At 32.8% G+C, this 12,323-nt stretch overlaps 1 protein-coding gene across 1 annotated transcript; it reads right to left on the bottom strand.

Moving 5' to 3' along the window:
• Positions 1-6,191: 6,191 nt before the first annotated feature.
• On the bottom strand, positions 6,192-11,523 carry LOC126734482 (RNA-binding protein 7). Its single transcript, XM_050438129.1, has 2 exons — positions 11,115-11,523; positions 6,192-7,478 (listed from the first exon to the last, which is right to left on the bottom strand). The coding sequence occupies exons 1-2, from the start codon at positions 11,438-11,440 to the stop codon at positions 7,178-7,180; spliced, it is 627 nt and encodes a 208-aa protein (XP_050294086.1). The 5' UTR covers positions 11,441-11,523; the 3' UTR covers positions 6,192-7,177.
• Positions 11,524-12,323: the final 800 nt, after the last annotated feature.

Raw genomic sequence — 12,323 nt, 5'->3', positions numbered from 1 at the left:
TAATACGGAAGATCCATCTTGTTATAGTCCTATTCTACTTCTCCCAATTTTGTAAAAGTAGTAGAAAAAGAATGCTGGATCTTCTTCAAAATTATAAATTAACTAAAAAACAAACTAATAAAAATACTTGCGATGCAATATTTAACTACTTGGAAAAACAATTCATCAGTTTGAATAATGGAGGTAGCTGCAGCAGTATACTGTAATTTCTCCAAGGCTTTTGACTTTGTGGATCGAAGCTATTGCTACTTTCCACATTTATTGTTTTAGAGGGGTCAGTTTAAACTGTCTACAAACATATTTGTCTGATCGGCAACAATTTATAACGGATTAGGTGATCTATCGGCGGGCCAGAGCATTGGACATGGAGTTTCCCAAGGCTTGGTGATTAATTCCGGACCGTTTTTACCTCTTTTATATATTGGCGGAGCTGGCTTACATTAACATTGATAGATCATTTACTCTATTTTTTAATGATATCTCAGTTTTATAGTTAGGAACGGATATATACCAACATATTAACGAATACATTCTATCATGAGTGATGCAATAGCAACAGTTTAATATTCTATGTTGGAAATACCAATATATTGAATTTTAAATGTTCAATTTCCAGTTAAGGTATAGGGTACGATTCTGGGTATTTATTGGCAACCAATTAATACAGGCAATATTTGTCATCTAAAAACATAAGATACTTATGTGCGGTTGGCCCTGGAAGGTACTGCAGGCCTATCTTTATTTATGAAAACATTTTAACATTGAAATTTTTAATTTAATGAGAGTGAACCTGGTCCATAAGGAATAGTACAAATAAAGGTAAAGTTAATAATAACATAGAACATGGAATCGCGATCTGGCAATGATAATTTGGGAGTTATCCTAAAATTTCTTTGATTAAGGATTCAATCATATATGACGGAATTGAAATATTCAATAATCATCCTTTAAAAATTAAGGGAGGTTTAGCCTAGCCCGCACAAAGTACAGACCTAAAAATAGCAAATAACGTAAATTCTTAAAATTCAAATTTAAAGAAAAATAATGTCCTTAAAAATATCTATCATATTTGACCCCTTGCCATTTGACAACATAGAGGTGAATGCCACCTCCGCTAAGGTGTTAAATTTATCTGTATGTCTCCTTTAAAACAAAAGATTATGGGTCCGAGAATTTTTTTAAATTCAAAGCCGTAAACTTTACTGGACGGTTTTCAATGAGCCACCCTGTACAACCCACACTTGTCAAGAAATTTGTTAAAGCCAATGTCATAAAAAATGAGCAATAGGTTTGTCCCTTTACAGTTTAAAGCTGCCTTTACAGTTTAAAATGCCGTGAAAATATATAATTATTATTATATTGGTATGGCAAGTTATTTTTTATGATAATATAATTATGGCAGAAAGGGGTGACTTCAACTTATTCTAAGATGATCAACTTTTATCTAATACTCTCTATAGAAAAAAAATCAACAGTAGTTTTATTAATAGCCGACGTTTAGAAAAATGTATTTGCTTATTCAGTACCCTGAAATACTAGGTAACATTATACCGATATACATTTATATGTACTCAATACTCAATAATTGATTCATGTTATCACATATACAGTTTACATGCGTCAAAAAAGATAAAATAATATTAATTGAAAAGAAACTACTTAAAAGGGTTCGTTAAAACAATTACAAACAATATTTTTCCCGTAAGATACATACTAAAACAAAAGGACTAAAAACAAAAGAAACCAAAAGATTAAGAATAATGGCACTTACAACATGTAAAAATCTGAATTAAGATACTCGTCAAAAGAATAGAATGCATTGTTTATTAGATAATGCTTCACCCTTTGCTTAAAATCTTTAATTGGTAAAACCCTAATGATATTTGGTAATACATTAAAAAACTTAATAGCCCAGTACCCTGGACCATCCTGACACCTCCCCAGACGCCAATAGGCAGGTACCAAATTGTTCCTTGAATGAGTGTTGTAGTCATGGACATCCCTGTGAGCTTGAAACTGACTCTCACATTGTTTAACATACAGCAGACACTCTAGCACATACAAACAAGGAACAGTCAAGAGACCAAGACTAACATAAATATTTATGCAATCATCCCTGTATCCTAAACCAGATATCACTCTAACCGCCGTTCTCTGCAAGGCAAAAATCCTCCTTACCTCTGCTGCATGGCCCCAGGCAAGAATTGCATATGAAAGATGGGAATGAAAAGTGGCAAAGTATGCTATTATTAACATATCAGCAGATATACAATTGCAGAGATTTCTAAGCACATACAGGCCCCTGTTGAGTTTCCTCGCAAGACCATCAATATGCTCACCCCATTGGAGCTTTGGGTCCAAAATGACTCCCAGAAAACTCACCTCTGATGCATTCTACATTTGACAGATTTCTTATAGGGAATGTAACCCGATGTGTCTTATCACTATTTAAAAGCAGTCTGTTTGCGCAAAACCAATCTTCAGCCCTCGCCTGTGCCGCCATAGATCCAAGTAGTGATTCCTCATATGAATCTGCAGCATAAGAAGCAGTTGTGTTATCAGCAAAGAGAGTGAATTTTGCAAGAGCTTCCCCTTCAGGAAGGTAATTTATATATATTAAGAAAAGGATGAGCCCCAGAACTGATCCTTGTGGCACTCCAATGCTCATAACCCTCCTTGTTGACATCACACCCGCGACCCTCACCACCTGAGATCTACATTGAAGATATGACTGGACGAGTTTTTTACTATTATGATGGAATTTATAGTATTAAAGTTTTTGAAGAAGGATGCCATGATCGACACAGTCAAAGGCCTTGCTTAGATCACACAGCAAGACTGAATTGTACTGAAAATTATTAAATGGCTCTATTATATCGGAGACAAGATGTAGGATACCCTGGACAGTATTCCTATGCTCTCTAAACCCAAACTGGCACCAGGAGAAGAAACTATTGGTCTCAAAAAACCCAACAATTTTAATGGCCATGCACTTTTCTACTATTTTAGATATTATAGGCAAGAGTGATATTGGCCTGTAATTTTCTGGCAATAAAGGGTCATCTTAAAAATTGGTACAATTGCCACTTTGAGAACTTCTAGAAAAGTACTCTGTTTAAAACAAAGATTTATTAGCTTAGTAAAAGGAATTATTAGGCACTAAGACAATTTAAAATAGAAAACTCAGACATAGTTTTAACAAAATTACATGTACCACCAGCAATAGAGTGAGATCTAGTTGAATATGCTGCCAGTTTATATCCCTGGATATTTATCAAATATCTCTTTGTTTAACCAATGCTCTGTTAAACATAGAACATCGATGTCTTTATCAGCTATGAATAACTCCAACTCATCCACTTTCTTCCTTAGGGCCCTAACATTAACATGTAAAACCCTTAACTTGTTGGGGATTTTTGAACACCCTCCCTCGGCTTTGTAGGTTCAGAAAATGGTTTACAGATGCACCATCGGGCCAGGATTCAGCACGCAGGTATTGAGGTCGGTCCTCCAATGGTACGGCCAACTTAAATAAGGCACAGTACTTGTCCCTCTTAGTTATTATCTTCTCACAGTAGCAGCATTTTTCAGTTCCCCTTTTTTCTATTAAGTACTGTCTGCCAGTCATTGTTTTTGTTTATATTACCTACATCAACAGCAACATATGCATCTTCTTCTGTTTCTGTTCCCGTCTTAGGCGCAATTCACACAGAACGGGCGTCTGGGGGTGGCGTGGTAGACGCATGTGCCACTTGCAGGTTCGCTTATGGGGCAATACAGATAGAAATGGCGTGGCATAGGCGTGATAAGTCACGCCACCACCAGGTCACTTCGACGCCACGAGTGGCCTACACTAGTGGTGAATACCATATACCAAACAACGATTTATATTGCTTCTTTTCGTCTATTTGGTAAAATGCGGGATGATTATTTATTTAATACCGAGTTCTGTGAAGACGTGCAACAATATGCAGTTCTATACGACTATAGAAGGTCGGATTATTGCAATAGAAGTGCACAAGATCAAGCATAGGAAAAAATATCAAATAAATTCAGTGAAAATGGTAAGTATATGTACGTGTTTGTTAACAAAAGATGTTTAAACTCGGGTTTACATTACAAATTGTACTTTTATTTCAGTAACCGAGTGTAAAGACCGCTGGAAAAACATACGAGGAAGCTACTCAAAATATAAAGCCAAATTAAAAACAAAAGCAGGACAAGGAACAAAACGAATCAAAGAATATTATTTGGTCCCACATCTCTCCTTTTTGGATCCTTTCTTGAAGTCTTGTAAGAGCAAAGGCAACGTGGATCAAGAGTCTGCCGACGCATCATCGAGCCAATACGCAGCTGAAACGGGGTCACAATCTAATGATTCTAAAGACAACTCCAATGCTAATGTACTCTCACCTTATAACATTCTATCCAGTCGTTCCTCTCGGTCACCTGTACTATCTTCCAGTACGTCTATCGATGATCAACCGATAGAAATAAGAGCACCTAAAACACTACTACAGAAAGAAGACGATTTTAGAAAAAAAAGAAGTTGGCAGCTTCAACCGCTATTAATGAGGTCAACCAGCAAGCTTACCAGTACTTTGAAAAACAGCAACAATTGCTGGATATCCAAAACAGCACGAAAACGAATGCCACAATCGATCCTCCTGACCCAGACCTGGCGTTTTTAAGTCCATGAATTCTGTTCAGAAGGGGCGTTTCAAAATTGGAATTTTGAATTTAGCCGAGCAAATACTATCCTCAACCATTCCTAAAGCCTCTACTATCTCAATCGATAGTCCTCAATCTTGGATTGAAGATTCGGTAAATAGAAATCTAGATTCAGTACCGCACAGAAACACGGATGAATTTCATTTGAGTAAATTTATATATTACAATAATTAATATTAAGCTAACATTATCGTTATTTTTTTTGTTTTAGATTAAACAGAAATAAATTCACTTAAATATATTTTCTTCAACTTACCTCAGCGTTATTAACAATCTTTCCTCTAGACTGACAAGTTCTCTCCAATTTGTAGATTTCTTCTCAATATTAACCCTTACTAAAGTTAGTATTTTATAAAAACATTGAACAGACATTCGATAGAAACTTTGAAAACATTCAGGGTACATATTAAGCTCACGCATAACATTAAACGAACCACCAGTTTTTTCCTTATCTAACCACAAGGGATGTATTCAGTAACTCCTTTGCCTTTGACTGTTAGCTAAATTTACAAGGTTCAACATATCTTGATCATCTTCGTCATCCGAAAGCATTGTAACTTTACACACAGTCATGTACGTAACAAATAAATGACAAGAATCACATTGAATCCCTTTCTATGTGAATTGTGCGCGCCACGTCCGCTCCATTCCAGCTCCATCCCAGTCCCACGCCACCGCCATACGCCCGTTCTGTGTGAATTGCGCCTTAGGCTGAATCTTTGCCGATGAGAAGCGCTGCGACAGCACCGTTTGGCCACTTTCGACGAGCATCGGCGGCGGCAGTTGATTCGCACTTGGGCCAGTGTCTGTTAACGGCTCATCCTCCTTGACCTCTGTAGTTTCTGCATAAGCATCGGTCACTGCCGTTGGGATCGCTGGGTAGCTGGAGTGTGTAGCAACAAAGTGCTGGAAGGGGGCGGGAGGCAGCGAGGTGTTTGTTTACCTTTTTCCGAGCGGGAACTTCTGTTCCTATTAAGGCTTTTTTGTTGCACCCAAGAATTTTTCCTTCCATAAGTTGGCATTTTCTTGTAATATACTATTCTCGTCAGTAAGCTCATCTACTAATCTTTGGAGATATTTTACAATATTTGTTTTTTCACTTAATTTGTCAGGATTTTCTCTGGTAGCCTCACTCTCGTCCGCATCGTCTCCACAACAAATCACTCGAGTTTTATCTATGAAAGAGACTTTTCCATCCCAATCTCTTTTTGCACATGAACTGTGAAATAAAGCACCATACTTTACACACAATATAACACTAGAATACCTTTTTTTGCAACAGTCAAGAGCAATTTTATCAGAAGCGTCGTCTTTCGCTTGTTTACTAGTTGACGTCATCTTATAATGTATTTGTACATACACATGTTGAGATAATAGCGTAATAATTAGTACTTGTTTTTAATATAAAACGGCAACAAAGATCAAGTTAATGTCTTTATTTTTTTAGACATGGAAGGGAATCATTTTAAAAAAAATATATTTCTTACCATATATACAAAAATATCTAAACATAAAATTAGATTAAATAATTTTCGTATGTTTAATTTATTTTTATGTACTTCTATTTAAAATTATAGTGCTTCATTGAAGTAACATTAATAGAGGACATTTAGGTTCACAGAAAAATACATTGATAACAATTATTAATTTAAACAAGGCGTGTATATGTACTAATTGAAAGTGCAGCAGCAAATGAAAGCAAACTAATTTGGTTGATCTATAACTTTTATAGGTTCAGTTGTTGTTTTTTTGGTATTTAAAACTTTAGGATTTGATAGATATCTAAAGCAGATATCTGCAGACCTATAAGTCACTTACTAATTCTAAAGTAAGTGACTTATAGGTCTGCAGGCATACAGGTTCAACAGAATATTATTTTAATGTAGCAATTAAATTAAGCATTTTATAATATGCTTAGTTTAAATTTTGAATGTTAGTTATATTATTTAATATGAATTTCAGATATCAATCTTTTTTTGGAATTCGTTTGTTACTATAAAATTTCGGCATCCTTAAAATTAAATGCATTCCTGCCTTGTCAATGGTAATTTCTTAAATTTTCTTTTATCGTGTCTATATTTTCTTCTCTTTAAGATATTTTTGTTTGTCCTTTAAAAAATGAGGGCAGTTGGACTATAATTTTAACAGAATGTTTCTCAAAATATATATGTATATTTTAAAAATTCTAACTTCAAGATGTTCTATGCTAGTAAATTTAAATGTATTTAAAATCATGTTATAGTATCACCCCATCGGATAAAATTAAGAAAGACTATTAAGATTAAAACTATTAAGAAAGCTCTTTATATTTTGTTTTTCTATACAATACCCATTTGCTATGGTAATTGGTTTAAATTTTATAAAATCCAGAATCAATAATGGAAGCAGTTGTCTAAACTGCTAATTTTTTTACAAATTTTTACAATCCATTAAATAATGGACTAACTTAATAATTACTGTGATTCCTTTTGTCTCTATTCCTTCCATAGTTATTATTTCTCCTGTCATTTTTTTTATGCTGATGTCTGCCTTGGTTTCTCCCATGCCTCCTATCTCTATTATGATGGTCATCCCCATGTCTGCCAAAATCTCTTCTATCATTTTCCTCACCCCTAAAGTATTTTGGACCATTTGTATAGTCAAAGTTTACATTTAGCATGTGACCCTGGCCTATGAGATCATCAAAACTTGTGTGAGATAGGTGGGCATTAGGATGAGGTCTTGGAGCCATGTTGTAATCATCAAACCTAAAATTATTTATTTATGGGATTTGTCCAATAAAAAAAATATAATCAGGATGCAGTTTACAAACCATATTATATATACAGGACACCAAGTGTCCACATTTTTTTAGCTTCAATATTTTATTAAAAACTGTCTGATTTTAAGACAACAAATCATAACATGAAGTACTGTTGATTTTTTTTTTTTAATTTCTTATAATGATGAAGTTAAAGTTAATGTTAATCCTTTATGTATTCCCGATTTTTGTACATCTGTATATAGTCTAAATATACTTTATTACTAAGTTTATAAACATGTGCTAAAAGCTTTCTAATCATCATACCTAAAAATACCAGCAATAACTTGGATACAAACCTTATGAAAGGATTCTACTTTGTAGTTGAACAAATTGTATTTTTTCAGTTCTCAAGGTGTACCAATATTTTGACATTATTTAATAAGTCTTCCATTCTGAGATAAATATTATTTGTTTTCTAATAATAATTGTGACGAATTTATAATTGCTTTTTGATAATTAAAGGAAGAATATTTTAATACTCTTTATTTGTACTGATTTTGTTGAATTTTGTTTTGAATTTCTGTAAATTTGTTATTATGTTTCTTCAATAAAACATTTATGATTAAATTTGCTTATTAACCAGCTTATTAGTTGTATAAATAATAAATCATTTAGAGTCCATAAAATGAGAGAATATGCCGGTGACGTCAGACTTCGCGCATCTAAGCTGGCTATCGTTAAGCGTAGAATTCTAGCAGATGTGAAAGAGAGAGATGGATGTATTCACGGTCAAGTAAACCTAATCAGGGAAATATGGGGCCTCCCCTTTATTGATTTTTTGGTTTAAAGTGGGTTTGTGCGCATTTTACGTCACCGGCATATTCTCTCATTTTATGGACTCTAACACAACAAAATTTTTGTGAACACATAAGTACCTTATAAAACTTAAATACTATCTTATAACATGTTTTTTAAGTGCTTGATTCATGAGGTTTACAGATCAATAAATAAAAGTCCAAATGTATTTAAATTGGACATTTCATGTGATTAAGTAGCCCACTGCAGTTCCTAAAAGTAAGTCGAGTGTTGTTTGTGTTGATATCTCTCTCTTATAATAAATAATAATATGCATGTATTTTCTTATACACCTATATGTCATTTTTGTTAGGTTCATTAGGTACTAGGTTCACAGTTCTGAATTGTGCCTCATTTGATTTTTGTATTATTTTTATTAATAAAAACAAAAAAAAATGTCTAGAACAAAGCTAAATTAAATCTAAGTCTACATAGGGGTCTAAAATCAAAACCTGCTTACTCCTTTTTTTAATAAAATTGGAATATTAAATGCATCCCATACTAAATTTTCTTTAGAACCAATCTGTAAAATCCATTCTTATCAGATCCCACTAAATCCCCCTACATTGCATATTAAAATGTGTACTTAATTTCAAAATCCGCTAAATCCAACAAGAGGTTATTATCAAAACCCACCAACTCCATTTCATCCAATCATTATCCATCCAATCATCATCAGATAGTTTTACATTAAAGCACCCAAAGGCACAAGTACCTAAATGAAGATGAGGTACTAGATGATACATAGACGAACCTAATCTGTTAATAAGAGTGGCATTGTGAGAAAATAATTTAGAAGACATTAAAGATGAAAATAATGATGCCTGTGAACTATTCATTGAGACCCTTCTCTATGAATTTAGTATGGCGGATAAACTATCCTATTTTATTTTAATTTATAAGAAAAAAACTATTTATGTATTTTTGTTATATTTTTTTGTGATCTACAATAATTAAAATAAAAATGTTTTTTTTCAAAGTTTAACCTAAGACCTAGATATTATTATTTATTATTATTTTTTATTGCTTTTTTTAATACATTAACACATTGACTGCCATGTGTATATATATTATACACAGCGTGTGTGTCACTGACGCCATGTGTATAATATATATACATAGTTCTATTGATGACTGCAGGCCGCGTATACACGATTTACGCACACATTACGTGTATTTCTTATGGGTTATTTATTTGTCCGGCGTAGGACTAACATATAATGTGATTGGTGTGAAAATATTTTTCTATTTTTTGAAAATATAGCTGTTTTAAATTTTGTATTGCAAAAAAGTGCCCAATAATGCAGGGCTAAGTTGGATAGGATTTTCTTTGTTTTTTAGTAAGAAAATACCGCATTTTAGGTTAGGAAAACAAGTAAATCGGAAAACGTTTTATTAAAAAAAAATATAAGGTGATAACTAAAAATGACTTCTAAACTAATGGAAAAATACACCAAATATTTAAAACATTGTGGAAAAAGTGGCATAATTGATAAAAATATAGAAAACCCCTTTATTACTTTCATTTGGCTTTATGAATTACAAAAAAACATTCAACACATATTGGTGGTTTACCTGAACAGGCATATGTATAAATTTTAGCGGTTGTGTATAGTATTTACACACACTGCGCAGATTGATAAAAAATAATACTGCGCCGCGTGTATACATATTATACATGCTTCTAAACAAGGTCAAATACAAAAAAAAGTGTCTCTTGCTACTATATTTGGATCTAAAATCTACTTATTAGAAAACAAAATTAATAAAACACTCCCGGCACACCTGACCCAAGTTCTGATATATGCCCGGCAGTCAATGTGTTAACTAAATAAAGTCAATTTTTAAATTATTTAAGTATTTAAATGAACCTTGAATTATAAATTTAAACACAACAAGAAAATATTAATGTTTGTGTTTTTGTTTACAACCATTTTAAAAATATCTAAATACAAACATTTAATTGCATTATTAGTTATTACTCGAGGTCAAAACCTGCTATATATGCTTTATTATTTTCAAAAACCACTAAGTCCATTGCTCTAACTTTTAAATAAGAATAATAGCTAGACTAGGCATAAAAATTTGAAAATTTGGAGTTAGCGGATTTTGGTTCTAGATTCTCATATACATATAAGAATGTCTTGATTAAAACTTAAAAACCATATTTATATAAAAACAAAACTTAACAGTAACATTTGGCAAATAAACTTCAACACTGCAGTATGCAACATTTACATTAGATTAGTACATAATACATATAGAGGCATAGAATTATGTTGTAAAAGTGGCTAATAATAGGATTAAAAAAAACTATTACTATGTCTCATAATTTTAAATTAAAACTGATTATACTTTGTATCTTTTGTTTAATTTGTAGCATTTTTAATTTAAAGAATATATATTGTATTTTAGGGCCCTAAAGAAGCCAATATATTTGGTAAAACATTGACCAATTTAAATGCATTTGAACTTATTTATTGAATCCTAAACCTGATAAATCAACTACTGCGATTACGAAATTATTGGATAGTTACAAGAAAACATAATATTTTTGGTTATATTAAATCAACTCCTTTTGTATTGTGCCATTAACAAATGTGGACAGATCAAGGAGATTGGAATGTAGTCTCCTTGAGGTAGATATAGGTAGTTTTAATTTTATGTCCTTTTACTTTACATTTTAATTATTATTTGATATAATTTACTTTGTTGATTGGATAAATAAGTTCCTAGCAAATGGAGCAAGCCTCAAGAGAACTAAACTGAGTTAAATAGCACATACCTTCCATGTTGATTCCGGTCATTCGGGAATGAAATGCTCCTTTGCACCACAGGACTTTGATGCTTATATTGTACTCCTCCATTTCTCGGCTTTATGTTTAACACCCTTTCAAACAATTGTACACCCTTTAACAGTTCCAGGGTGTAAGGAACGGATGCTTCATGCTTAAACGTTACAAAACCAAAGTTTGATTGTCTGCCTCGATCAGTAGGAATCTTCACCCGTTCTATGGGCCCGGCTTGCAAAAATAATTCGTAAAGAAGTTCCTCGTTTACTTGATCAGCTAAGTTTCCAACCCATACGGTCCTGGCGTCGTTCTCGTTCATTTTCTTAATTTTCTGGAATTGTAACCAAGATTTTCTTGTTTATATTTTTAGATTTTGTAAATATGGCATCGCTACGTCATAAAGTCAACTGTATGACAAGAATGACATTCGACATCGAGCCATATTTTAGCGAGTAAGCGCCTCACTCGGTTGCCTTACGATATCTTAACGTTACGTCATCATATGGTTGCGCTCGAATGACGTCATGTCTAACAGCTGTCAGAGTCTAAATATTAGTAAATATTACCTATATACACTTTTATTTTATTAATTGAAACTTCCTTTTTTAAAAACAATACGTTTAATTAAAAAGAAGAATACAATTAAAGCAACTTACAAACTAACATGAAGTTTGCTTAAAGACTACCGTTTAATGACTAATTTGCGCCTGCAAAGCAACTGGTATATATATAAAATAAATGCTGAACAAGCTGGATGAAGCGAAAGAGAATGAATAAAAATATACATAGGCATAAATGGCCATATAACTCCTCCCCTCTTTAGGTCTCAGAAAACCGGGGTTGGTTTTTGAGGGATGTTAATTCTATGTCCATTTTTACATTATTCCTATGTTTCCTACAATAGTAATAATACATACATGCTACAAGAATAATTATAATAATTATAATTATCAATAATGTGATTGATAGTCCTGAATTTACAATATCGAAATCTTTCAGAGGGTGTACAGATAATCGCTGAGCGTTCTCTAAATCTTCTTTTATGTTTTCAAGATTGATTTCTGTTCTAGAGGTTCAATATTTTGTACTAATTGATCGTCAATAGTTATTGAAGGCAATTTAAGTCTTAGACTAATAGTTTCTGGTTCTTGTGAATCATAAACCTTGTCTTTAATTTTTACATTGCATTCCGAAGGAATAAT

Source organism: Anthonomus grandis, chromosome 3 (genome assembly GCF_022605725.1).
Source record: "Anthonomus grandis grandis chromosome 3, icAntGran1.3, whole genome shotgun sequence".
Taxonomy (NCBI): domain Eukaryota; kingdom Metazoa; phylum Arthropoda; class Insecta; order Coleoptera; family Curculionidae; genus Anthonomus; species Anthonomus grandis.
The sequence above is the reverse complement of the archived record's forward strand: the minus strand, read 5'-3'. Positions and strand labels throughout refer to the sequence as shown.